The sequence below is a fragment of the Protopterus annectens genome, chromosome 13.part0 (genome assembly GCF_019279795.1).
Source record: "Protopterus annectens isolate FY-2018-M chromosome 13.part0, PAN1.0, whole genome shotgun sequence".
Classification (NCBI taxonomy): domain Eukaryota; kingdom Metazoa; phylum Chordata; order Ceratodontiformes; family Protopteridae; genus Protopterus; species Protopterus annectens.
In genome coordinates, this window is record NC_056747.1 from 1,105,594,852 (window position 1) to 1,105,622,081 (window position 27,230).

Consider the following 27,230-nt stretch of genomic DNA (forward strand, 5'->3'; position numbering starts at 1 on the left):
AGAAAAGTCATCGTCAGAAAGGTGTTCAGATGGGAGAGGTCTAGAATAGGTCTCCAAGTGCCTTCTTTTCTGGGCACTAGAAACATTCTTGAATAAAACCCTTTCCCCTTTTTGGACACAGGCACCTCTTGAATAGTATAGTACCCGGAGACAAGAGGTCTTGAAGAACCTCTGGGAAAAAATGGAAGCTATTCCTGAGGAGGCTGAGGAATGCCCATAAAAAGGAGGGTGGAAAATCCAGACCATGAAGTACCCTTGCCGAATGACTGACAAAACCCAAGAATCATGGGTGATTCAGAGCCAAACAGGAAGAGAAAGAGAAAGGTGAAGAGAAAGAGGAATGTGGCTGGGAAAGGGTGGATAGTCAGAAAGCACTTGGTTTGTCAGGAAAGGAAGGCTTAAGAATCCATGCAGTCTGAGTGGCCTTAGCAGGAGGAGTCCATTTACTACCCTTTTTACCTTTAGATGGAGGACAAGACTGCCTCTGAACAAAGGCTGGCTTAGAAGGGTAGTTTCACTGAAATTTACGCACAGAAGCAAAGACATGCTTAAGCTCCTGTAAAGCCTTCTCCCTGTCCTGAAGAGACTTAACTAAACTAGCAGCCGCTTGACCAAACAAACGAGTATTGTCCAGAGGAGCATCCATCAACTTAGCCTTAATATCATCGGGCAAAGGTTGAAGCCAAAGCCATGAATATCTCCTCAGAACTGAACCAGAAGCAGCACTCCTAGAAAAGGCATCTGCTGTATCATAACTACATTTGATAGAATAATGTACTACCTGAGAGGAAGTCCTAAGCAAGGAAAGAGCAGAAGATTTACTCTCAGAGTCAGGAAGATCAGAAAGAATCTGACAAGCCTGAGAAAGAAGAGCCAATACATACCTAGAGATATGGGTCTGAAAATTAATAGCGCTAAAAGGTAGGGCAGCCGAAGTATAAACCTTCTTACCCAACCTATCTATGGTTCTACTGTCCTTGTCAGAAGACAGTAACTTGGACGAAGGAAGCAATTAAAATGGCTTATCAGAGGCTACAGACACCACAAATGGGTCAGCAGCAGGACATTTAAACAAAAAGGAACAATCCTCAGGCATCCTATAAAATCAGACTTCCTGGAAGCAGGGTCAGACAATCTGGCACTTTAGAGGCAGTGGAAAAAACATCCAATAAAGCAGGCAAGACAGGAGGAATGGCCACAGGTTTAGGAAATTCCATCTGCAGTAATTCATAGTATCTTTTATGGATATCCAAAACCTGGGCACAATCCCACTTAAAAAATTCCATCATCCTAGAGATCATGTCCCCAAAGGAAATTGCCTCAGAAGGATTATCTAAGGTATGCGAATCCTCCACCTCAGACCCATAGTCTAAAGGAAAAGGAATCTGGGTAGAATAAGCAAGGGAGTTATCATCAGAATCCACCTCAGAAGAATGCAATTCTCTGGGCCTTTTAGGAGAAGAGGAGGACCAAGGAGGAGCAGGAACTGAAACCCCTTGAGGAGGCCTCAATGACAGTAAAGCATTTAATAACCCCTGAGTAAAGACCTGCCACTCACTTTGTGGATCCCTAGGAGCAGAAGAAACATGATTAGCTTTCTGTTTCTTTTTTAAGGGGACATCTGTCCTAGAAAACTGAGAAGGCCCAGACTTCGGACGGCATTCCACAACTGCAGTAGGAACCTGTTCCCTAAAGAGAAACTACAGAACCCCTCTAGACCCCTCAGAAACAGTCAACCATAGTTCCCTCTGAATGACCAAAATGGATGCCTGGAAGGCCTCGTTGGACATGCTGCCCACCAGATCCTCACCAGTCTCCAACCCAGATGTGGTAGAAGAATCTGACAAAACAACCGGGTGAGCCTCCAGGTTCATAATAACATCAAGAGAAACTCTCGGCAGTGGCTGGACAGCAGAAGATTCTGGTCTTACCTTATGCCCCTTCTTATTCCCTGATGGCTGACCCTCAGGACAGGAAGTTCCATCCGTAGTATCTGCAGCAAGAAGCTTAAGACACCAGTTCTCAAGATACAAGGAAAGGGAAGAAAGCCTACTACAAAGAGTTTTGGGGACAAACACCTGACAAATTGAACAAGACGTATGGTCGTGAGCAACACCTAGGCAAAAAAGACACTTATCATGGCAGTCTTTATGGGGAATCAGTCTCTCACACTGGCATTTATCCTTCCTGGATGAGATTAACCCAAACAGCACAAAACCAACAGAAAAAGTAACCAACAACCCAACTGGGTACTTATCTGCAACTGTGAGGACTCCAGCAAATAGGAGTAAGCACAGGAATGCCAACAAACAGAAAAATGGTAAAAAAAAATGGATGGCGGTAAAAGACCAACAGTTGAAACAGCATTTGGAATGGTGGAAAAGAAGCTCTGAGGATGGTGCGCCTGAACGTCACCTTTATGCCCTACCCTATGCAAGGAGTGTGCAGGTGACATTCAGCGTACGTTAAAGGAATAGTAGACTTTGGTAAACTGGCCTGATGGTGGGCTTCACTGCAGAGAATCCCATTTGTAAGGAATACTGCAGCTGTGGATGTAAGGACATCTGCAGTTGTTACCTCATCCATTCCTAGTGTTCTGAGTAACTGATTTTCAGCTGTCCACCATTCCTTGTTCTGGTTTCATAAGCAATATTTATTTTAATCCAGACTGTACTCCACATACATTTATTTTAATTAAAATTTCATTAAACAGAAGCAGTATTAATATACTCATAATATCTGCAAGCTGAAATCCACAACAACACTTAGTGTTAGTCATACTGAGGGCCAAGAAAACATAAAGAGTTCTGATAACAGGACATCTGAAAGATTAAACAAAGGAATCTGCTAAGGGCTCTACAATATTTTATAGGCATACAGCATGACAATGCTCAGTTGTTATGGCAAATGGTGTGAAGATGCTGCACACTTCATTTGACTGTATAATAGTTAGTCATGCTGTCCAAAAGTGTAAATAATTAAGTCCATTATACAGTATTCCAAAACCCATGGAAGTGACATGGGGTAAGCCCTGCACTTTCAGTAGCTTGCTGATGCAGGGTGTAATTGCAGTAGAACATACCAGTAGGGTGGCAGCATTAGTGTGCAACATATTTGGAGAGAAGTAATGAGGTGCATGTTTGGGCTTCCTATTGAAATGCTGGCACTCATAACATTGATTGCTGATACACCCAAAAAAAAAAAAGATCAAAAATATAGGGGAAGAGCGAGTCTTGAACTTATATATAACACCCCTGAACTTATATGTACCAATTCCAAGATCATCATACCTTGGAGAAAATGGAACATTCCAAGACCTGGTCATGTTGGACTTCATATATGTAAGTCCAGTTTTTGGCCATTCAGTCTCCATATTGTATGATTTCATCATATGGGTCCCAGCATTTCAAATGGTTAGTGTAGGTTTGTAGTGGAGCCGTGTGTGGCCTGCATTTGCACACATCATTAATGCAGACTGCACTTAGAGTGAAGCTCATATCAAGAACAGGCTTGCAGTTGACTTGAATACTCACAGTGAACTGTTGAAGTCCAACACACTTGTAATGGAATGCAGACATGTAATACACTTAACAATGGAATCTTGATGCATAGCGCACTTGCAGAGAAGCTCCACTATGAAGCAAACCTGCAGTGGAGCCCTAGATTAGAAAGTACTTGCACTGATGTGGTCTACATAGTTGTAATAGAATACTGATCATGCATGCACTTACAATAGAGCACTGGTGTGTGATGCTTTCAGTTGAAGCACTAACATGGGACACACCTATTGGAACATTGATCTGGAACACACTTGTAGTAGATCACTAGTGTGCAGTATACTTTCAGTGAAGGACTAACGATGCATATCAGCAGTGAAATACTGATGAGGGGAACACTTGCAATAGAACACTAGTATGCAGAACACAATCAGTGAAGCACCAACATGGTGCACACCTACAGTGGAATACTTATGTGGAACATGTTTGCAGTGGATCACTAGTGTGTTGTAGTACACTTTTGGTTAAGCACTAACATGGTGCAAATCATCAGTGAAAAACTGATGAGGAGAACACTTGCAATAGAAATTCAGTGAAGCACTAACATAGTGCATACTTGCAGTGAAATACTGATGTAGAGAACAATTGCAGTGAAATAGCCAAGCATCTCTCTGTGTGAGCATGAAATGGACATTGCACAATCACACTGACAGTTACTACCCAGGCTTGGCACCTTCTTTCTCTCTGACCCAACCATAGAACTTATATAGATGTATGTTTTGTAAGAGTATTCCGTCCCTCTGCCATCCATTACCAAATTATATGTACCATCATTATTAATTCGCAACACTCATTTACCAATTACATTGGTCTCCGTGATGTAGTTATATAGTTTGTTAAGCACTAGTATCACCCATTCTCAGTAGCTCTGTTCTCCTTCATTCAGTTTATATGCCTACATGGTGTTATCACTCAGTCCTTTCACTTTAATATTCTCATTGCACACATACAATAACATGCTGATACATAACTTCTACTTCAGGTACCCTGCCCATCTATTATTAGTAAATATGATACTGCTGTGGGAAATGGGGAGCTAGCGAGAGAGTAAAGTTTCATTTTTGCCAAAATGCATATGGAGTCATTTTACAGATGTATTTATTTTTTTTCTTACATTCAGTCATTACTATAACTGGAAATCCTATTAAGGATGAAATACTTACTTTTCTGAGACACTGGGTTGATCTTTTGTATTTTGTTTCCTGTGGGAGAAAAGGGAAATAAAGTGCAGAGAAAAAAGTGTTTATTATATTTTTATTACTTTTTAACTGGGTAGATACAGATGTTTTTCAAATGAGACTCAAGGAGAAATGTATTGCTAATACATTAAAGATAGTCATTTAAGGCAGCAAACACAACATGCACTGAATGACAGAATGTGCTGTCATGCCTACACAGATAACTTTTGTTTGAATAGCAAATGTGCAGAAGACATAATAATAAATAATTTTTTTAATACTTTTATACAGTTTTGGAATCTCCTGGGTTGCATTTACAGTTTACCATGTTGCTACAAGCTCATCTTATGCTTGGGTTCATGTTACAAAGCTGTGTTAGACTGAACAAACCAGTCACTGTTTATTCCCACGCTTAGTAAATGCTGCTTTCTTCATCATGGAACATCTTCAGCAACGTTTTACATTGGTAGAGCAATTTATGTAATCAAAACTGTCGTGTTTGTCATGTATTCAAATGAGACACTGAGGCACGGAATGCGTTTAAATCGTAACTGGAACACATACTTCAAACTTCATATGCTTATTGACTGACTCATTACTTCTAACACACTCACATTTGCATCTCCAGTCAAGCTAGCACTCAAACTGACTGACTATATAACATGGCGCTGAACTTGCACGTGCTCAGTAATTTATATGCACGTGCTATCAAGCTGTAGTGGCTGACTAGGTACAATACACACACGATCTACAACAACAAAGCATAATGTAGACAACATTCTAGATCTGAATATCTAGCCCAAAACACATAATTAAACTAAACATTAAGTGGCAGCTATTGCATTTTGCCACACTACTCTATGCTGAAATTATATAAAAGATTATTTGTATATATCTCTTTAAGGAACGATCACACCATTGCTTAAAAATCAGTGTATCCAGAGGTTATATGGGTCTATATTATTTTGCCGAATGGCTATTCAGATAATAGCCATTCATCAAACACCTATTTAGCGAATCCACTCTTCATTGAACGGCGAATTTTAACTAGGGTGAACCAGCAGTTGGTCACCATCTAGAATTTGCCTTTTCCCTACTATAGTGCAATTTTGGAGTTGGTATATTTAATTGGGGGAGGTGGGGGCTGTGCCCCCCACACCCCCACCTTGGCAGGCCTTAAATTTTATTTTTTATTTTTTTTTTTTGCGGTCACTTGGTTAGCCAAACACTTGTTTGCCCTACTTAAAATCTGCCGTTTGATGAAGAGCGGCTTTGCTAAATAGGTGTTCGACGAATGGCTATTCGCTGAATAGCCATTCAGTGAAATGACATAGACCCAGGTTATGTGGCGTCCATGACTTGATAACAAAGCTACATTGGAAAAGGAAGCTATAGTGATCACACTTGGTTAAGTAAACATGTGGGCCTGTCATGAGCAATATAAACCAATTTTCCCTTAACTCAGCAAATCAGAAATGGAGCAAACAGGATACCTCAGATTACAAAAACACTCATGAGTGCAGAGCTGAGTGAAGCACCCTAGAGAACATTCAAGAAAACAGATGATGAGCAGAGTTAAGAAGATATATCATGTGAAACAATGTCAGATGAAATCTGCCAGGCATAGCTGGATACTATACAATGCTCCAAAGTAATAATATTAAGAATTCTGCAAGGATAAGGAAGGCGTAGATGACCTGCCAGGGAAAGGTGAGAGAATGAAATGATTCAATGAACCTCATCTCTAACACTGAGATAACCCCCAATTCAAAGTTCGTTCTCCACAATCACTGAGCTGCAGGCCAGAAATATGCACTCACAACATTCCTGTATATCAAATATTTGCATAATGTTAACTGCTGCATTCAACTCTAGGCCAATAATGCTATAGTGAAAACTACTTCCAGAAATGAAAGATCATAGCTATGCATCAATTAATAATTGCCTTCTAGCCTACTTAGGATATATTGCCCCTCTCATAGCCCTATAACTGACAATCATAAGCATATGTTTGAAGGATGGAGTTGTTACAGACCAATGGAAGTAGGTTAAAAATGAATACACTAATGAAAAGAAGAGAAAACTATTGATACAGAGGTATCCTTAGTCCTCTGGTAAAAATTCTGAAAAAGGTATGCAAAAATGAATTATCAATTATCTGTCTGAATGCCACATGTTAATATAAACACATCATGGATTCAGAGGGAGACATAGCACAGGCCAGTAATTGCTAAGCTTGTGGACGATATTTCCTAATGCTGAGATAAGGAATGACATACTGTTATTTTTTTCCTCGATTTCTTGAAATGGTTAATGTGGCTGACCAGAAGCTACTCACAGCTTATGTGAAAGAAGAAGGATTAGTCAATAGTTCTAAACTGGTCCAGCAATTATTTGTCACATGACACATATGTGGTTGCCTGCTGCAACTGTCTCTGCGCAGTACTATTTGAACAGAGGAATTCCACATGGTTCTCCAGTTAGAGTCTTGCTATTTGGAAATCTTCATAAACAAAATGTATCAGCAAATGGAAGCACTTCAGCACATGGAAAACAGGATTGTGGGTAATTCCACATTTTTCCATACACAGCATAACCTCCATCACCATAGCAGACTTGCTGACTGGATATACTGCACTCATTAAGTTTTTGAGCCATATTAGGCTAGTTTATTTTATTTTGTTTTATTTATTCACTTACGTATGTATGTTTATTTATTTGGATATGGCAGTGACCAAAACTAACCAGTTTCAGGCCCAACCTAAGATGCAGTCAGACAGTAAGTACAACAGTTATAGATAAACAACAAGAATTACAAATAAACAACCAGAACTAAAAATAAACAAAGAAAATAAAATTGCAATTGATTTAAGCACAGTTGTTTAATACAGTCATATTGCAAACAGGTAATAGATATTATTAATGCCAAATTATGTCAGTGAACTAGGTAGAGAAAATGAGATTTGAAAGAATCCTAATAAGAGAGAAAGGATATGTACATATTTGCAAGAAGAAGAAAAATGTATTTTAGTAAATAAACTCACTATAAATTAAATAAGAGCCACATTCAAACAAACTGAGCTAGTAGAACACTAGAAATATCCAGGACGTATAATATTTCATAACTTAATGTCAGTGGTGGTTTTCACTTGATAACCAAGGAAATCAGTCAGAAGCTTGTTGCCTTATTCAAAATAAAGTCCCATCTCATGGTTAAAATGAGAAAGTCAGAGGCACAGACAGTCTTTATACCCATGGTATTATATAGGGTTCTGATTATGGGAGACAGTAATAAAAATGTATTTGGAAAACTAAATATAGCCTGTAACAGCACAGCAAGGTACACAGCTGGCCTGCCTGCAGCCATGTACCACTGTACGGTGCTAAGCAGGAAAGTTCATAAGTATATACTAGACTAATGACCACCATGGCTTTTATAAGCCTAGCCATGCAATCCAACCCGATTGTGTATCTGTGTATCATGGACACTTATTAGGAAGGGGTATGTTAGTTAAGACGTTTCATGAGGTTATACGGGGGGGGGTGCATATCTCTCAACTGTCCAGATTTTTGAATCATATTTTTGTATGTTCCTCATGAAATTTATGGTTTTCTGGGAAATCACCAAGTATTGAAGTCACTAAATAATGACACCCATTTGAGATTCAGACTTTATATCCTTCAGAAAATGCATGCTAACATAAAACCGGGTATACTAGCAACTTTCTAAGTTTATAAGAGGACTATTTAAAATTTGTCCTTTTTTGGCCTTTGTCCCCCCCATTATTTTAAGCTTTGTCCTATCAGAGACATGGAGGCCAGACCCGGAGTGAATTTCCAGTTTCCTGAGTGGCTAAGCCTAAAAGAATAAAGTCAAGCAATATCAGATCACTTTTATACATAGAATACAGACAGAAAAATGATGCTGTGATTTTTGCAACTTATGAACATGGAACCGAGCCAGTAGGCAGTCACTTAAGTGTATGGAGTTAATTATAGTATATAATAACAAATGAAGTACACTGTAGTTTGCATAACATCTCAGAACTTCAATGCACCATGGCCATACCTCTCAACCTCTTAGTGCAAGAAATCTGGACAAAGCCTGACAAAATGGGGAGACGTAGGACCAAAAATAGAAACATATTTTAAATATTGCTCTTGTAAATGTAGAACGTTGCTAGAATAACAGGGTTTGTTTTAACATAATTTTCTGAAGCATTTGAAGTCTGAAACTCAAATGTTTGCCATTATTCAGTGGCTTCGATCCTCAGATCATCCCACTGATTTGCCAGAAAATCACAAATTTTATGAGCAACAGACCAAACATATGAGCCAAAACCTGGACATTCTGTAAAAATCTGGACAGTTGAGAAGTATAACCATGGCTCATATGCCATGTTATGTACTATTTCCACATCTATGCATTTCATCAAGTTTTGCAACCATGTTTTAAAAACTGGGGATTGTAAGCAATAACATTGCTGCCTTGATGTATTTTAGAAGTGGAAAATGAAAAGCCAGAAACTGTGGGGCTAAAAATTACAGTACTGTGGGGGTATTATGAATTTATGGAGTTATACTCAGAGGTTTATTTGCTGTTAGATATAAGTGCAGTATGTTGCATGTAAACATTACACAGTTAGCTATACAGTTATAAGCCAGTTTTAATCTGTAACAATCACATCACTTCATGGTTTATTGTATTTTGTAATGGTCACTTTTATGCTGTGTATTCTACAAAGGTATTGTATATATAGATGTAGTACTAAGACTGACTATTCTGTAAATGCATAGGATATTTAAAACTAGCTGAGTTTCTGATATGCCTGTTGTAATATATTATAAACTTGTAATGAACCATGAACAGTATTCAGAGATGTGGTACACATATGGGTATGTCAAAATGCCCATTCTTTTGAGTCCTACTTGAGTCATAAACAGAACAACACAACCGGGTAAGTACCTATATGCTGCCTTATCTGATAGTGCAGCAGCTGCAGTACTCCATACATGAAGCAGCTATGCAAATTGACCCCCCTCCACCCATCAACAATGATTATAATTCATAAGAAAAACAACAGCTATGTACTGGCTGACCCTAACATCATTTTTATGGAGCTAGAACCTTGAACCAGCAGTTAGTATTTGCAGTGAAAACATAATTGCCCTCCTATTACACTGATGTGTTGCTCAGAATTACAGAGCTAAGAAACACATCATTACAAGCTGGTAAAATGAAAAACAAAGCACACTTATGTGAAGTAGCAAACAGACACTGATAACACAGTCCCCTGTGGTGCAGTCTAACTTGCTACCACAACCACCTACCCTCATCACCCACAACTGGGATCCAGCCATGCTCCTGCCAATGGAGGTGCACACAGCTGTTTACCGGAAATCTTTAGAAATTGCTGTTGCCCATTACTGTGGAAGACTGCATATGACATCAATTTGCAAAAGGCAAGAGCTGATCCCATACCCCTTGTACTGTCTACTGAAAACTGCCCTGACTTTGTGATTCGCATGCTGCAGAGTATTTGTATCTATTAATAATGTTCTCCATATTTATAAAGGGCCTACAACTGCTGCTTGTATGCTAGTAATTCATGGCACACTTGCTCACTGCCACTTACATAAAAAGGCAAATGCTCGAACTCCCACTAACTTTGATCTTCCATAGCTATTTAGCCCTTCCAAAACCCTATCCTATAACACTGTATAGCCCTACTGAAACATTAATTATAACCTTAAAACTCCCTTCTTGCTCCCTAACCCTAAAAATCCTTTCCTGCTCCCTAAACCTAAAATTCCCCTCACAGTCTCTAACCCTACAATCCCCTTCCCACTCCCTAAACTTAAAATTCTCCTCCCACTCCCTAAACCTAAGAGTCCCTTCCTGATTGGTGCCCTAATCCACACTCCCGCCTTTCCCAGTCCCTCACTATGGCTGTCGTACTTAACTGACTTGAATTTGAGTAATGTGTTTGGGTAAGCTGCAACAGCTGCTTGCCTGAACTCATATTCAAGTTTGAGACTTGAAAAGTAGCCTGTCCAAGCTACAAGACATTTGAGTCCCTGGCTTTGAGACAGTAGTTTCCCAGCACCTGGGACTCAGTACTTGTAGTGTTCCCATTTAAAATGTTTTCTAATGAGAAGTCCATTAATTACAGTATTTTATATAATGGAATACATGAGAATGCCCATTTTTATTTGCTGTATTTCATTGCTCTGGTGTTTTTAGAAACACACTTATAGATTGCGTTTTTATTTAGTAATATTAACTCTAGAAGCAACTCTGCAATGCAGCGCTGTAGAATCTATACTGAAAGAAAATTTTCCAAATAGGTTAAACAGTGAGCTATCCATCCTTTGTTTTCCATCAAACACAGATTAGAATTTATTTATTTATTTATTAGCATTTGTTACTGGGAAACCCCAAATGAGCCATAGCAGGCCCATTTTAAGCAGCAGAACAGGGAAAAATAGCTGTACAGTTAACCAATCTTACACGTTGTCACACCATACAATACAATACAATACAAGACAAGACAAGACAAAACAACAGATGATAACCATCAAAAAAAAGAAAAAAAAACAGAAGAGATAGAGCTTGGCAATCATTATATTCTACAAAGTTACATTTCAGTTTTACTGCAAAAATGGCACACTTGCTTAGTGCCACTTGCATAAAAAGGCAAGTGCTCAAACTCCCACTAACTTGATCTCCCATAGCTACTTAGCCCTTCCAAAACCCTATCCTATAACACTGTATAGTCTTCTGATGAAAGCCCAGAAGCTTAGCTTATGCAAGGAGAGTAAAAAGAAACTACTCATACAGGACAGATGGACAGAGTTGTATCCATGTTTAGCCAGGAGAAGAGTGGCAGGAGTATAGCTTGGAGTCCAAGAGGTGAGTCCTTATATGTTGAAGTATTTTGGATAGAATTTGTCATAGGCCTTGTCGGGGAATACTCAATTGCTTGGATACATATGAGGAATACATTGCTTCACTGTGTTTATTGTTTGGTCTATGGACTTGGGCAGGATATATATCCTTATATCTGAGAGATGTAGGCAGGGAGTCCCATAATGTTACTATTGTCAGTGCTGGACATTTGTTTGGATGATGGGGAATTTACTGTCTTCAGTGCTGGACATTTATTTGGGAGATGGAGAGTACCATAATGTTACTGTCTTCAGTGCTGGACATTTGTTTAGGTGATGGGGAGTACCATAACATTACTGACTTCAGTGCCGGATATTTCTTTAGCTGATGGGGAGTACCATAATATTACTGTCTTCAGTGCCAGAAATTTGTTTGGGTGATGAAATATATTTTGGGCCAGTTTAGGTTGACTGAATTTTTGATAGTTGGAGAATTCCAACCAGTTTAGTTAGTTGAATGGTAAGCAATGTTGAGTTTTACTTGGAATGTGGGTTGCAAATTTTGTTATTTTATTATAACAATATTATAGTTTTGTTAACATAGAGGAGATGATATTTGTAAGTAGTGGAAAGGCGTAGGAGAGAGATGGCAATAACTACGAGAAAGCAGTGGGCTTTCTAGACTGCAAGGTGAGGTAGCGAGTGTAGAGGAGGCATTATTTTATATGTTTTTTAAATAGTATTTAGAAGTATAGGTCAAATTTTAGATTATTATGTATGATGACCCCAGGTAGTTTAGTATGTGAGACAACTTCAAGTATACTGTTTTTTGTAGATGATATAGTAAAGGTATTTTTTGTGATCAGAGTATTGTTTTGGGATGAAAAGTAGAATTTTGGGGGGGAGTAGTTCAGGAGAAGATTACACTGGTTCAAAAAAGATTCAATAGAGGAGTAGAATTGTTATGCACTAGTGTGCAATGATAACATACTCAGAGCTGAGCAGATTAAAGTGGAGTCATCTGCACACAGAACCAGGGAGCATTGCCCAATTGCAGTACGAACATTGTTTATGAATGCATTGCAGAAAAGAGGACCTAGGATTGAGACTCAATGGATACCAATGGCCATGGGGAAGAGAAGTAGCATGTTTGCTGTTTGACATACTCTGTCCTACCTAAGAGGTAGTTTTTAAACCATTTTATGATAGAGGTGGAGAGATTGACGGAGAGTAATGTTTGCCATAGTTTAGTATGGGAGATTGTATCAAATGGTTTTAATAGATCCAGGACTGTGAAAGAGACCAATTTATTCTTTATCCTGAAGTTGACTTATTGTCTTGTGGAAGGAGAGAAAAGCTGTAGGGATGCTATAAAAAGTGTGAAAGTTATGCTGGCTGGGAGATAGTAGGTCATCATCTAGATAATACTTTAGCAGTTAGGAATGTACATACCTTTCTATGATTTTTTGACAAGGGAGAGAGTATGGATTTTGCTCATACCTCTCAACTGTCCAGATATTTGCAGAATGTCCATATTTTTGCCTCCTATTTTTGGTCTGTTCCTGATATAATTTATTGTTTTCTGGCAAATCATTGAGAATTGAAGTTGCTAAATAATATTAAATAAATAGATATTTGAGTTTTAGACTTCATATCCTTCAGAAAAACACAAAAATAATGCAAAACCTGTGATTGTAGCAACTTTGTAAGTTTATAGGAGCAATATTTAAAATCTGTCCCTATTTTGGGGCCTTTGTCCCCCAATTATTTCTGGCTTTGTCCAGACTTCTTGTGCTGAGAGGTTGAGAGGTATGATACTGGTCAATAATCTGATAATTCCATTGATGTTCCCCCTTTATGTAGTGAGATACTATATAATTTTCCCATAGTTTGGATATATATTAGTCTGATATGGACCTGTTAAGTATTGATATGGGGTACGCTATGGCATCTGTGGCGGATTTTAAGTATTCATAAACTGGTCAGCTGATAATGTTGTAGGTTTCAGTTATGATAGCAGTTTTTGTGCTATGTTAGTTGGGGTTGGTTGCAGAGACAATTATGAGGTACCATTCTGAATGATCTGAAAGATATCTAACAGATCGCCTGCTAGATTCCTTAGCGCTGCAGAGGTTACTTGAATGAAGTGGGAATTGAATAGTTGAGTACTGCTTTGGTTTGTTTCATTTGGAAGGGAAATAGGCTGTGGAGTTTTTCAAGGTTTCAGAATTTTCATGACTGCCTAATTCCGCGGTGGTGCAGCGGTAGCGTTGTTGCCTCACAGCAAGATGCTCTCCCATTTGATTCTCAGCTTGAGTTGGGGAGTACCTTATGTGTGGAGTCTGCATGTCCTCCCTGCGGTTGAGTGGGTGTTTGAAAGACATTCGTTGAATGGGCGTGCCTTCATTGAAGGTTGGGCGTCGGACTGGCAACTCGACACCATAAAAAACAACTGCCAATCATTAGTGGACCGGAGTTCTGCTGTGGCAACCCCTAACCGGGAAAAGCCGAAAGACAAACAACAACTGCCCAATGACCTTTTGGGTTAGAGAGTTATTATTTTGTAGTTGAGAGAAGAAAGATTTTTGCAATTTGGTTGAGTTTCTTGGAGAGGTTTCTCATCTGTTAAGATGGCTGGTATGAAGTTTCAGTTTTGACTTTATACCATTGCATCCAGGCTTTATCTCTTTCTTGCATTATCTGTTTGGTGTTTCTAGTAAGCCAAGAGGTTGAATTATATATGACGTTTTTTTTTCTTAGTGGAGCCTGAGTATTGAGAACTGATAGAAAGTAAAAAATACATTTTTAGAAGTAATAGAATTTAGAATCTGTACCCTAACCATCTTACCTGTAAGGAAGGAGTTTGTACATGTTAGGAGTATTCTGTCAAGTTAGGGAGGGAGGCCAGGTATGCATATGTGTTTGAGGATAATCATCATCTTCAGTCATGGATGGGGACTTACAGTGTCATGTGTGCAGATCATTAGTGTGATTCATAAGCATGTAGGAAACAACTAACCATTTCTGTATCCAGCTTGGTTGAAATTAGCATCCTGAGATAGTGCAGCAATTCTTTTATGTTTACTGACAACCAGAGCCAGATCATAGTCAAATAGGGTCCCAGGCAGGGTAATGGGAATAGCCTCCCCTCCTTGCAGACATTTTGGTGCCCCTTTACTCTCTCCCTCTTCCCCATTTACTACATAAACACTGTTCAAAACTGTCAGCATGCACACTATTTTCTTCTGTACTTTTGAAATGAAGTTAGAGATGTGGATTTAATTAAAAAATTTTATTTATTTATCCTCTGTTGAACAGGTTAGTCCCACTAGACTAGTAGCCTCTTTTCAGGGGAAACCTTTGATGGTGTTTATATTAATTGGGGAAATTTGGCCAGGGCATCTGTGAACTTCCCCCTACTCTGTTTGATACCTCAGTTGAATGTAAAAGGTCTCACAGCAAATTCCAACAATGCAGGCAGAGAGGGCCTTGGATTAACAGTTCATCTGAAGAACAACACTCTCTGGAGTACAGTGCCCCTTAAAATGCACTGCAGTGTCAACAATCAATTTATATGTTGCGGGAGTAGAACCCATAGCTTTCTGCAGCAAAAACAAGCATGCTACTTGTTGTGCTATAACACTGCTTTCAAATTTTATAGCACAAACACAGATGGCCATTTGCTAAACAAAACAGTTGCACATTGGAAAACAGACTTAGCATGAGCAACTGTAAATTTCTCTTCCCTTGTCCCTTGAAGCTCACATTTAATGAAAATGCACCTGGCCAGTGATGGATTATGTGTACTTTGGTACCCTTGGCTGTTTTCAGACCATGGGCCGTGTGTATGCCTTTTTTAGGATCATGCATAAATACATGTGTTATTTGATTCACCTTCCTGAATTAATGTAGTTCTTGTTAAATACAAAAGTATTTATTACAGTACATTTTAAAATTGAAATTTTGAATAGTGTTTCCATTAAGCAGTGAAACAAAATGTATGAACCAATAAATAACAAAAGTATCCATCTAAAAACATTTCAACCAAATAGAGGCTGATAGTTGAAGTACAGGATTAAGGCTCTTGGCTCCTGTAGCCAAGGTACATGGTTTGAGCCTGAGCAAGTTAATTAATTAACTTGATATCTTTAATTAGGGCACTATGCACACACACACACACACACACACACACACACACACACACACACACACACACACACACACACACACACACACACACACACACACCTTATACCTGCATAATGCTGCTGGACAGAAAATGGTTCCAAAATATGTATAATCCCCAAGCAACAAAATCCATGCTGCTGCTCCGGTTTAGACAAAAAATAGTGTGTGTGTTGCCTGTAAAGCAGTAACATACCCATGTTGCTATTCTTGTTTCAGCAAATCATGCCTCATGCTTTTGCTCTGCATGCTTGTAAAGCAGTAAGCGGCATGCATTCATACTGTGAGAGTGTCCGTAATGTAGGAACTTCTATTTTTTATTAACTTAAAGTAAGTAATGTAGAATATTTTTTTAATTAAATTAATGTTGTGGCTGGGCCCCAGCTCTGGTGAGAGATGCAGTTATTTAATGCTATTGAAGGCAAAACCCTCACATGAAGGCACTACAAATAACAAATTGTCAGAACCAAACACTGTACTAAATTTATCGAACACAGATCAGACTAAACAGATATACCTACATATTCTGGGACTTTTAGAAGTAACCTACCTAAACCACAAAGATCTCCGAAATGTTACCTAAGAAACAAATCTCAGCAACCTCAGAAACACAACACAGGCAGAATCTGTCATGAAACTTACATTAAAGAATCACAGTATCTCAATTCAAAAGCCCATAAGGCAAACCTCTATGGAATCCAACATCATAGTCACAGGTGACTCCATTGTGAGACAAACTGATGCACCACTCACCAGATTATGCAAGGAGAGGGTCACTGTTGGTTACCTATCAGTGCCAGGATTTACCACATCATCGAGGCACTCAGGTCTTTGCACCACAAGTACACATATGATGCATCCATACTACTCATGGGTGCAAAGAACTTGAAACTTATCTATCTGATCTGTATGAAGAGAGACATAATGGAGCTCTCAGAATATATGTCTGAGATAGGTATGAACCCAGCTTTGAGTAGGTGTTCTTCACCAAGAATTATACCATAATATGAACAAAAGATTATTAACTTCAAAAACTGGATTAGGTTCTGGTGTCATTCAACAGGGGACCACTATATATCAGCCTGGGAGAAGATGGTAGATGGTCCTAACTGCTTTGTCAAGGATGGCCTGCACTTATCACCCCAGTGATTTTGTATATTGGATTAATCGTTGTCTTTCCATAGTGCCTTTTTTAGGCATTGCCAGTCCTCAAAAGCTTCCAACATAACAAAACAGAATCTGGATAACAAAGGTATTGTTGCTCAATATTAGGAGCCTTAACAAAAAGCAGTCCTTACCCTGAAAAACATTTATATATGTATCATTATGGAGACCTGGTTCAAGCTTTTAAGAGCACCCTATCAGTGCAGGGTTTCAATTCCTACCATGCATACAGTGTCACTGCACTAGATGAAGGTGCTAAAAGTGGTGGTGACTCCATATCTGTAAAAAAAGACTTCACCTTCAGACTACTGCAGCAACAACAAACACACCCACCACTTCTGGCCAGGCAAGAATAACAACACAACCAGGATCCAATGTAGAAAATTTAATAAAATCTCTAGCACCTCGGCTTGGAGCCTTCAAAGGAGAATAAAAAGCACAAAAAACACCCAAGCATTTATAGCACAATCAGTTTACATTAATTACATAATAACTCTCAATTAAGCTAAAAAAAACTTTCCAATTACATTCCACATTAATACGTATTGGACTTAAAGTCCCATACTTTAAAATAAAAACAGTCTCTTTATACAAAAGCTTTTTCTTTGCGTCCAGATTACATCCTTTTTCACAAATATGTTCCAATATAGTACACTGTAAGCCATCTGGACTTTTATTATGATATTTCTCAAAGTGCACTGCAAGAGGGCTTTCAGGTTTAGCATTTTTAATATCCCTGACATGTTCTTGAATTCTAAGTTTAAAAGCCCTCTTGCTTTCACCCACATAGAACATATTGCAAGGGCATTTTATAGCATAAATTATCCCTTCTGTGTTGCATGAGAACTTATGATTTGCTTTCAAAGAAATTCCATTGTTGTGACTTTCGGCTTTTCCCGGTTTGGGGTCGCCACAGTGGAACTCTGGTCCGCTAATGATTGGCAGTTGATTTTTACGTACCGAGTTGCCAGCCCTGATGCACAACCTTCAACGAAGGTACGCCCATTCATGCATGTCTCCACGCAGAAGATGCTCTAACTGAGAGTCGAACCAGACAGCGTCTTACTGTGAGGCGACAACGCTACCGCAGCTCCACCACCGCGGATCTTGTACCATCAAAGAAATTCCATTAATATACTTAAATGTATTGCATACATATTTACATATAATATATCTTCCACATGGGAATGTACCTACTACATTTATCATAGGATCAATACTATAACTAGGGGTGGAGAAATAAGCATGTACTAATATATCATGAATACTTCTACCTTTACGGTATGAAAACATAGGTACTTTACATATTTTTCAGAAAAATCCATTTGCTTTAAAGTTTGATGGTGTACAAATAGGTAAATCAGTAACATTTTTAGATATTTGCTTAACTGGGGAAACCAATGGAAAAATTATAAGCAAAATACATCGTAGATTTGAGGAGGGCATGCATTTTCTTGGAGCAGATAGTTGTCACCGGGTCTATATTAGAACACTGAAGTTTCACAACTCTGAATGTTCTAATATCGAGCCCTATTCAGCAAACCCTGAAAATAGTGAAGCTGCGGAACACCGAATTTCTTCCTAGGGAAGGAATTTGGTTGGCCGTTCCTGTGGCTTTGCTATGTTTAGCACTGTGGTGGAAAGTTACAGGTCGGGATTAGGTAAGTGTGCGATTGTGTGGAAGTGAGTGTTAGGGCACGGGTTCGGTGAGTTAGGGTTAGGGCGGGTCAGGTAAGTGTGCGATTTTGTGGACGTTAGGGTTAGGGCGCGGGTGAGGTGAGTGTGCGATAATGACAGACCTTAGGGTTAGGGTTTGGGTTAAGGTAAGTGGATATTTACTGGTGTGTGTACAGTTTAGTGTAGGGTTAGATGTAGGATTTTAGGTGTACGTGCGTGGATTGCTGTTTCTTTGGTGTGTTTGTGTTGTGTGTATGTGTGTCGGAACAGTGACTTTTTTCCCTGGGAAAAAATTCGCTGTTCTGCATGTTCGATATTGTCAGCGTTCGCTGAATAGGGGTCGATATTAGAACATTCAACGTTTTAAAAAGTCGATGTTCTAATATAGACCCGTTGTCACCCACCCCACCTTATAAATTCTTTACCTTATGGGGAATTTCTTCGGGTTCAACGGCTTTGCAATAATAGCCCAGATTTAATACATGAGCTTAATATAACAGCTGAATTATTTATTAAAAGGGGCTATTGTAAACAAAATGTATATGCCCTGTTGAATGAGGGTAAAGGAAATTTGTATAGGCAGACAAATAGGTTACAAACATGGCAACCTACTAATATAAAAAATAATGTAGTGTCTAACTTAAGAAAAATTTATGTAGTCACTACTTATGACATCTTATCTTGTGAGGTAAAAGGTGTGATTAAATATTATTGGGATTTCCTTTTAAATTTAAAGAACTTTCTAAGAAAATATGTAAAGTACCTATGTTTTCATACCGTAAAGGTAAAAGTATTCAAGATATATTAGTACATGCTTATTTCTCCACCCCTAGTTGTAGTATTGATCCTATGATAAATGTAGTAGGTACATTCCCATGTGGAAGATGTATTATATGTAAATATGTATGCAATACATTTAAGTATATTAATGGAATTTCTTTGAAAGCAAATCATAAGTTCTCATGCAACACAGAAGGGATAATTTATGCTATAAAATGCCCTTGCAATATGTTCTATGTGGCTGAAAGCAAGAGGGCTTTTAAACTTAGAATTCAAGAACATGTCAGGGATATTGAAAATGCTAAACCTGAAAGCCCTCTTGCAGTGCACTTTGAGAAATATCATGATAAAAGTCCAGATGGCTTACAGTGTACTATATTGGAACATATTTGTAAAAAAGGATGTAATCTGGACGCAAAAAAAAAGCTTTTGTATAAAGAGACTGTTTTTATTTTAAAGTATGGGACTTTAAGTCCAATAGCTATTAATGTGGAATGTAATTGGAAAGTTTTTTTTAGCTTAATTGAGAGTAATTATGTAATTAATGTAAATTGATTGTGCTATAAATGCTTGGGTGTTTTTTGTGCTTTTTATTCTCCTTTGAAGGCTCCAAGCCGAGGCACTAGAGATTTTATTAAATTTTCTACATTGGATCCTGGTTGTGTCGCTATTCTTTCCTGGCCAGAAGTGGTGGGTGTGTTTGTTGTTGCTGCAGTTTTCATGATGTCCAGTGATCCTTCTATGAATTTGCCTAAGGTTTTTAGGCAGGAGTTGCTAGAATCCGGTCAGAGAACTATGGACCAGTTCACTATACCAGTGGGTGAGAGAAATACAGAACATTCAGTCCAGGGGCATGAGAATGTCACACCCTGGAAAAAGTTTTTGTTAGATGAACAACATAAAAGAATTAATAATCCATTCTCAATGGTGGGACTGCAGGCGGGCAGCTCGCTGTCTGTAGAGTGTAAAAAAACCTTTGATAAACTTGATTGGCTTATGTCTAAAGAACTGTCAATAAATCTAAATTGCTTAAGTTTACAATGATTCCTGGAGTTGGACATTACTCCAAGGGGTCTGAGGGCTTTTAAGAATCCCACTGCGCCCTTTGATACCCAGGATGTAAATGACCAAAGGTTCCAAATAAGGAGGGTAGCAGCAGCCATCGTTCCTCTATAGAATGGATTAACATACTGGTAGAAAGAGACAGACTCAAGCAAGCCAAGCTACGAGAAGACATAAATTTGGCTTGTGAGTCTCTTTTCCATTTATTAGACAATGACCAACTTCAGAACTGTCTTTGTGACATAAAAAAACAAACTTGCAGATTTTGAACAAAATCTGTTAAATATAAAGAAAAATAAGCTACATCGAGACATTTGTGATTATAACAATGGTGTGGCGTTCACTTGGAGAACCAATAAGAAGAGATGTCCTATGCGAGTCTTTTCAGGGGAACGGAAGGAGGAGTTACAGCATAATGATGGCTCAGGAGTCGGCTCTGAAGTATCCACAGAATGGAAAAGTGATTCTGGAGAATTTCTGGATCTGCCAGCAGCACAAGATCCCCGCTATATGAACTGGACATTTCTGAGGGGCCAGAGAACTGAGCATGGCAATTATAAGAACAACAAAAGAATGAGAACGGCCCCAAAGTCCACTATAAACAACTACATGACGGACAGTCTTCGACATACCACAGGTATAAACAAGTCCAGTGGAATTAACCAAGGGACTAAACACACAGTATGTAATTTTGTTTATATTAGTGATAAAAAAACAGTTATGTAATTAACTTGTCAGGTTATACTGTTAATGACAAGGAAATTGAAGTGCTTAACAAGGGCTTAAAATTTATACCCACTGTTATTCCTAGATTACACATGCTTAAAAAAAGATATGTTTTGTTTAGCTAGGAAACTGCATTTAGTTAATTTTTTTCAGTGTAATAAAACTGATAGTGATGATGTGGACAATGATGGAGTGAGAATTAATTCTGAGGGAAGTATATCAGAGGATGATAGTTTTTATTCTTGTATATCAGATTTAGAAGATGATGCTGTGTATACTGCATATTCAAAGTTAGATACTTCTAGTATCATGTTAAAAAGTCATTTTCTGCCACCATTTAATCATGCTGGCATAGTGCAATTTTCTTCTATGGTTATTTTGCGTTAGAAACACTGTATAAAGATTTTCTAATAAATAAGAATTTTATTCAGTATAATCTAACAAAAGTAGAGTGGCAAGCATTACAGGGACTAAGCAAAAATTGATAACTTATATTTAAACCAGCAGATAAGGGAAACAAAGTTATAATTATGTATTTCACTGAGTATGCTAAGATGTGTTATGATCATTTGAATGATATTACCACATATAGAAGAAGCTGTATGAATGAATATGAGGAAGCCATTTGTAAATATTTACACATTTTGAACAAGGGTGTTAGATTAGGTTATTTTTCCAATGATGATGTAAAAAATAAATTTGATGTGCGGGGGTGATAAATTGCTAAATTCTACTGTCTGCCCAAGATTCATAAAAATATGCATAACTCTCCTGGGCGGCTCATTGTTTCAGCATGCAAATATTTTTTGAATAGCATGGGTAAGTTCTTACATAGGTTTTTGTTACCATATGTTACTAAACAGTCTTCATTTATCAAAGATATTTATGACTTTCTAGAAAAGATAAAATTTACATTATGGTCAGAAGAAATGTATTGGCTAACTGTTGACATTAAAAGTTTGTACACCAGTATTGAACATAAATATGGACTTGAAGCATTAAGAACAGTATTAGGATACAGCCCTTTAACATATTATATTATTGAACTATTTGAGTTTTGTTTAACTAATAATTTTTTTGAATTTGATGACCATATATTCCATCAATTACAAGGTACGGCAATGGGAGCAGATTTTGCCCCCATGTATGCCAATATTATGATGGGACAGTTTGAAACGGATCACCTGTATGGTCTAAAATTCTTTCAAGAACATGTAACACAATATTATAGGTACATAGATGATTTAATTTTTATTTGTAAAGGGGGCCATGAAAAAGTCAATGATTTCATTGATGAACTTCAGAAAAATCCATTTGCTTTAAAGTTTGATGGTGTACAAATAGGTAATTCAGTAACATTTTTAGAAATTTGCTTAAATGGGGAAACCAATGTAAAATTATAAGCAAAATACATCATAGATTTGAGGAGGGCATGCATTTTCTTGGAGCAGACAGTTGTCACCCACCCCACCTTATAAATTCTTTACCTTATAGGGAATTTATTCGGGTTCAACGGCTTTGCATTAATACCCAGATTTAATACATGAGCTTAATATAACAGCTGAATTATTTATTAAAAGGGGCTATTGTAAACAAAATGTATATGCCCTGTTGAATGAGGCTAAAGGAAATTTGTATAGGCAGACAAATAGGTTACAAACATGGCAACCTACTAATATAAAAAATAATGTAGTGTCTAACTTAAGAAAAATGTATGTAGTCACTACTTATGACATCTTATCTTGTGAGGTAAAAGGTGTCATTAAATATTATTGGGATTTCCTTTTAAATTTAAAGAACTTTCTGAGAAAATATGTAAAGTACCTATGTTTTCATACCGTAAAGGTAAAAGTATTCAAGATATATTAGTACATGCGATAAACAAAATTGGTAGAAAAACACCACGGCAGAATGTACTAAGCACGGACCATTAATTGTAAGCACTTTCGGTCGAGGTATTACCTCAACCTTCTTCAGACATAAACCCACAGGAACGGCCAACCAAATTCCTTCCCTAGGAAGAAATTCACTATTTTCAGGGTTTGCTGAATAGGGCTCGATATTAGAACATTCAGAGTTGTGAAACTTCAGTGTTCTAATATAGACCCAGTGACAACTATCTGCTCCAAGAAAATGCATGCCCTCCTCAAATCTACGATGTATTTTGCTTATAATTTTTCCATTGGTTTCCCCAGTTAAGCAAATATCTAAAAATGTTACTGATTTACCTATTTGTACACCATCAAACTTTAAAGCAAATGGATTTTTCTGAAAAATATGTAAAGTACCTATGTTTTCATACCGTAAAGGTAGAAGTATTCATGATATATTAGTACATGCTTATTTCTCCACCCCTAGTTATAGTATTGATCCTATGATGAATGTAGTATGTACATTCCCATGTGGAAGATGTATTATATGTAAATATGTATGCAATACATTAAGTATGTTAATGGAATTTCTTTGAAAGCAAATCATAAGTTCTCATGCAACACAGAAGGGATAATTTATGCTGTAAAATGCCCTTGCAATATGTTCTATGTGGGTGAAAGCAAGAGGGCTTTTAAACTTAGAATTCAAGAACATGTCAGGGATATTAAAAATGCTAAACCTGAAAGCCCTCTTGCAGTGCACTTTGAGAAATATCATAATAAAAGTCCAGATGGCTTACAGTGTACTATATTGGAACATATTTGTGAAAAAGGATGTAATTTGGATGCAAAGAAAAAGCTTTTGTATAAAGAGACTGTTTTTATTTTAAAGTATTGGACTTTAAGTTCAATAGGTATTAATGTGGAATGTAATTGGAAAGTTTTTTTAGCTTAATTGAGACTAATTATGTAATTAATGTAAATTGATTGTGCGATAAATGTTTGGGTGTTTTTTGTGCTTTTTATTCTCCTTTGAAGGATCCAAGCCAAGGCACTAGAGAATTTATTAAATTTTCTACATTGGATCCTGGTTGTGTCATTATTTTCACCTTCAGACTAGTTAGATATCAAAATGTAACTACTCCATGTCCAACTTACCATTAGCAAAACCCTTTATCATATTATGGCTAACTTTAGGATCTCCTCTATGTCCCCCTCGGCCCATGACTCTTACCTAACCTAGTATGGAGTCCCTATGCACTAAGCCAAACAATATTCTCCTTGAGGACTTCAACCACCCCACCATTAACTGAGAGATGTACATATTCTCTAACATGTACGCTCAGAGATTTCTGGGCTTCATCAATACAAACTCTCTGGATCAGTTAGTATCCATCTCCGACTAGGAGTGATAAAATCTTGGATTTGGTCCTCATCAATACAGGGCAGTTCTACTCTCTATCAAATTTTAACACCCTCCCTGGTCAAATCAAACCACAAATCGCATTCACCTTAAGACTGAAACCAGAAGAATCCTCCAATATCTTAGTATTCAGAGATTATGCTAAGGGTAATTTGCTGAAACTCAGTGATGACCTGGCTAAATTCAACATGCTGTTCCAACTTGATGACCCCACTGCTCATGCAGAATTCTTTACTGCCAAATTCTATGCACATGTGAATAGGTGCATAGATGCTTCTGTCCCTCTCCAAAGTAAATACAACACCAAATTCAAAAATAAACCTCTACGGTGGAATCAAAATTTAAACATGCTCTGTAATAAAATAAAAGAAACTCATTGCATGTAAAAATAAATGCAACTTTCAAGATTCAGAAAAGCTCTTGCAAAATGTAACCCGGGAACTCCTGACCATGATCAAATCAACCAAAACTTGATATGAGGTAAAAATTACCTCCCAGACAAAGGATAACTACAAAGCCTTCTTTAACTATGTTTGAAAACTTAGAAACAATGCCCAGCACTGTGCAGAGATAATACTAAATGATAGTACATACTCTGACCGAGAGGTCATAGCCAGTCTACTAGTGGATAAATTTAGCTCTAACTTCACCCCTCTCTCCTTCTACATTTCCAGATCTCAGACCTACATCTTCACCCCACAAATCATCCATGCACTACTCCTCCAGGCACTATTCAAGGTCAGGAACACTGCTTCTGTGGGACCGGATAACTGTGTACTAACTAGCCTGAAACAGGACTTGTCAAATGCCCTGACAGAGGTTATTCAATGTCAGCCTCCAAACAAGTTTTGTACTGGATGAACGAAGAAGAAACAACTGTCATCCCTTTGAATAAACATGGGCCATCAAACGACCAGGGAAATTATAGACCCATAAGTCTGATGAACCTCACCTGTAAGGCTATGGAAAGGATCATTATGGAATTAATAAATAAGGACATAGATAAACTACAAATGCATAATCCAAGTAATTTTGGATTTGTTAAGGGCAAATCCTGCCTATTTAACCTGGTTAACTTTTTTGAGAAGGTTACTGAAGCAATAGAGGAGGACCAAATCAGTATGCACTGCATATCTAGACTTCACAAATGTGCTTGGCAGCATCCCACACTCAGATATTGTAGATAAACTATCTCAGCTAAGTATCATTGGATAGCAAATTGACTCACAAAACTCAGGAAATTAGGATGGGGTGCTCTAACTTCTCCAAAAGACATGTCCCTACTGGTGTACCCCAGAATTCAGTTCTTGGGCCACTCCTCTTTGGCATTTACTTCTTGGAGGACAAAGCTACTGTAAACTTTGTGCCATCATAAATGCCTCAGGGAATACCAAAATCCTTCAAGAAGGCCTTTCCCAAACCAATAACTGGTGTCAAACCCATGGACTAAAACTAAATGTAAAGAAATATATAATAGTATCCTTCAGCAAGTAAGCAAGAAGTCCCCTGTAATTATCACATTGAAAACACACCCCTGACAAAATAGATATAGTAGTTAAGGACCTGGAAATGTATGTGGACAATGAACTGTTCTTCGATCACCACATATAAAGTATTGCATGAAAGTGATTTTTCATTGCATAGGTTATTACTAAAGGTATGGAGTCCAGGTCCAGGGATGTGATCCTTCCACTCTATTCCTCACACATCAGGCTAATCATTGAGTTTATTGCAGCCTTTGGTATGTACCTGTCCAAACATTTGACACAACTTAAATGCCCCCAACACTTTCTTACTAAGAAAATCAAGGGCCTAAATCATAAAAGCTACGCAGACCATCTCAAAGCTTTGTCTCTCTTCTCAGTGTCATATAGTCTGCTAAGGGGTGATCTCTGCCCTGTCAGACCTACTGCACATTTACAAATCCAATGGGATGCCTGAGGATGAGATCTTAAAGGACTCATGGGACTTTTTAGTGAGTGTTGAACCTGAAATATTTTACCAACAAATGCTTTTTGTAAATGTGGACATGAGACCTATTTTCAGTAATCCCACATCAAGTAGGATTAGAATGGCTTGAGGAAGCTCTTGCGTAGAAAGGGAAATGGAACCACAATGACTTTTGTATTTGTCTGTCATTTATGCAGCTTGTGTTAAAAAATAATTATATATTTTTTGGAGGTGAATTCTTTCATCAGTTAAAAGGGGTAGCTATGGGGGCCAGTTGCACACTCACATATGCTAACATTGCTTTGGCTTCATGGGAAATGAAATTTATTCTTGATTCTGAATTTAAGACATGTTGGTCCCTATACAGAAAGTTTTTAGATGACATAGTTATATTTTGGATTGACACAGAGTGTAAACTAAAGAAATGTATTAACTATTTGGAAAGTACAACAGAGTTCCTAAAGTTCACCTACAATGTTAGTTGTGATAGAATGAATTATTTGGCTGTGACTATTCACAAAACCAGTACTTGTTTCAACTCAACAGTGTTTAGAAAGGAAACTTTTTCAAATTCCTATTTGCACTATAAAAGTGCTCATCCCCTACACCAGAAAAAAGTATAATCAAGGGACAGTACATTCGGGTAAGTAGGATGGCCTCTAATGATTTATTTATTTTATTTTATTTTACATTTTGTGATGACCTGCTAGTCCAGTTCCATTTTTCCCATTTTCAGTAGAGCCGGGAGAGAAAAGAGAATGATGATGAT

The 27,230-nt window shown here is 37.8% G+C and overlaps 1 protein-coding gene across 1 annotated transcript in view; it reads right to left on the minus strand.

The window, feature by feature from the left end:
• Window positions 1-27,230, minus strand: part of LOC122788404 (protachykinin-1-like) — a 164,605-nt gene that overhangs the window by 60,532 nt on the left and 76,843 nt on the right. The window contains exon 3 of the mRNA XM_044055476.1: window positions 4,721-4,759. Coding sequence (XP_043911411.1) covers window positions 4,721-4,759 — 39 coding nt within the window. The remainder of the gene's footprint in view (window positions 1-4,720; window positions 4,760-27,230) is intronic.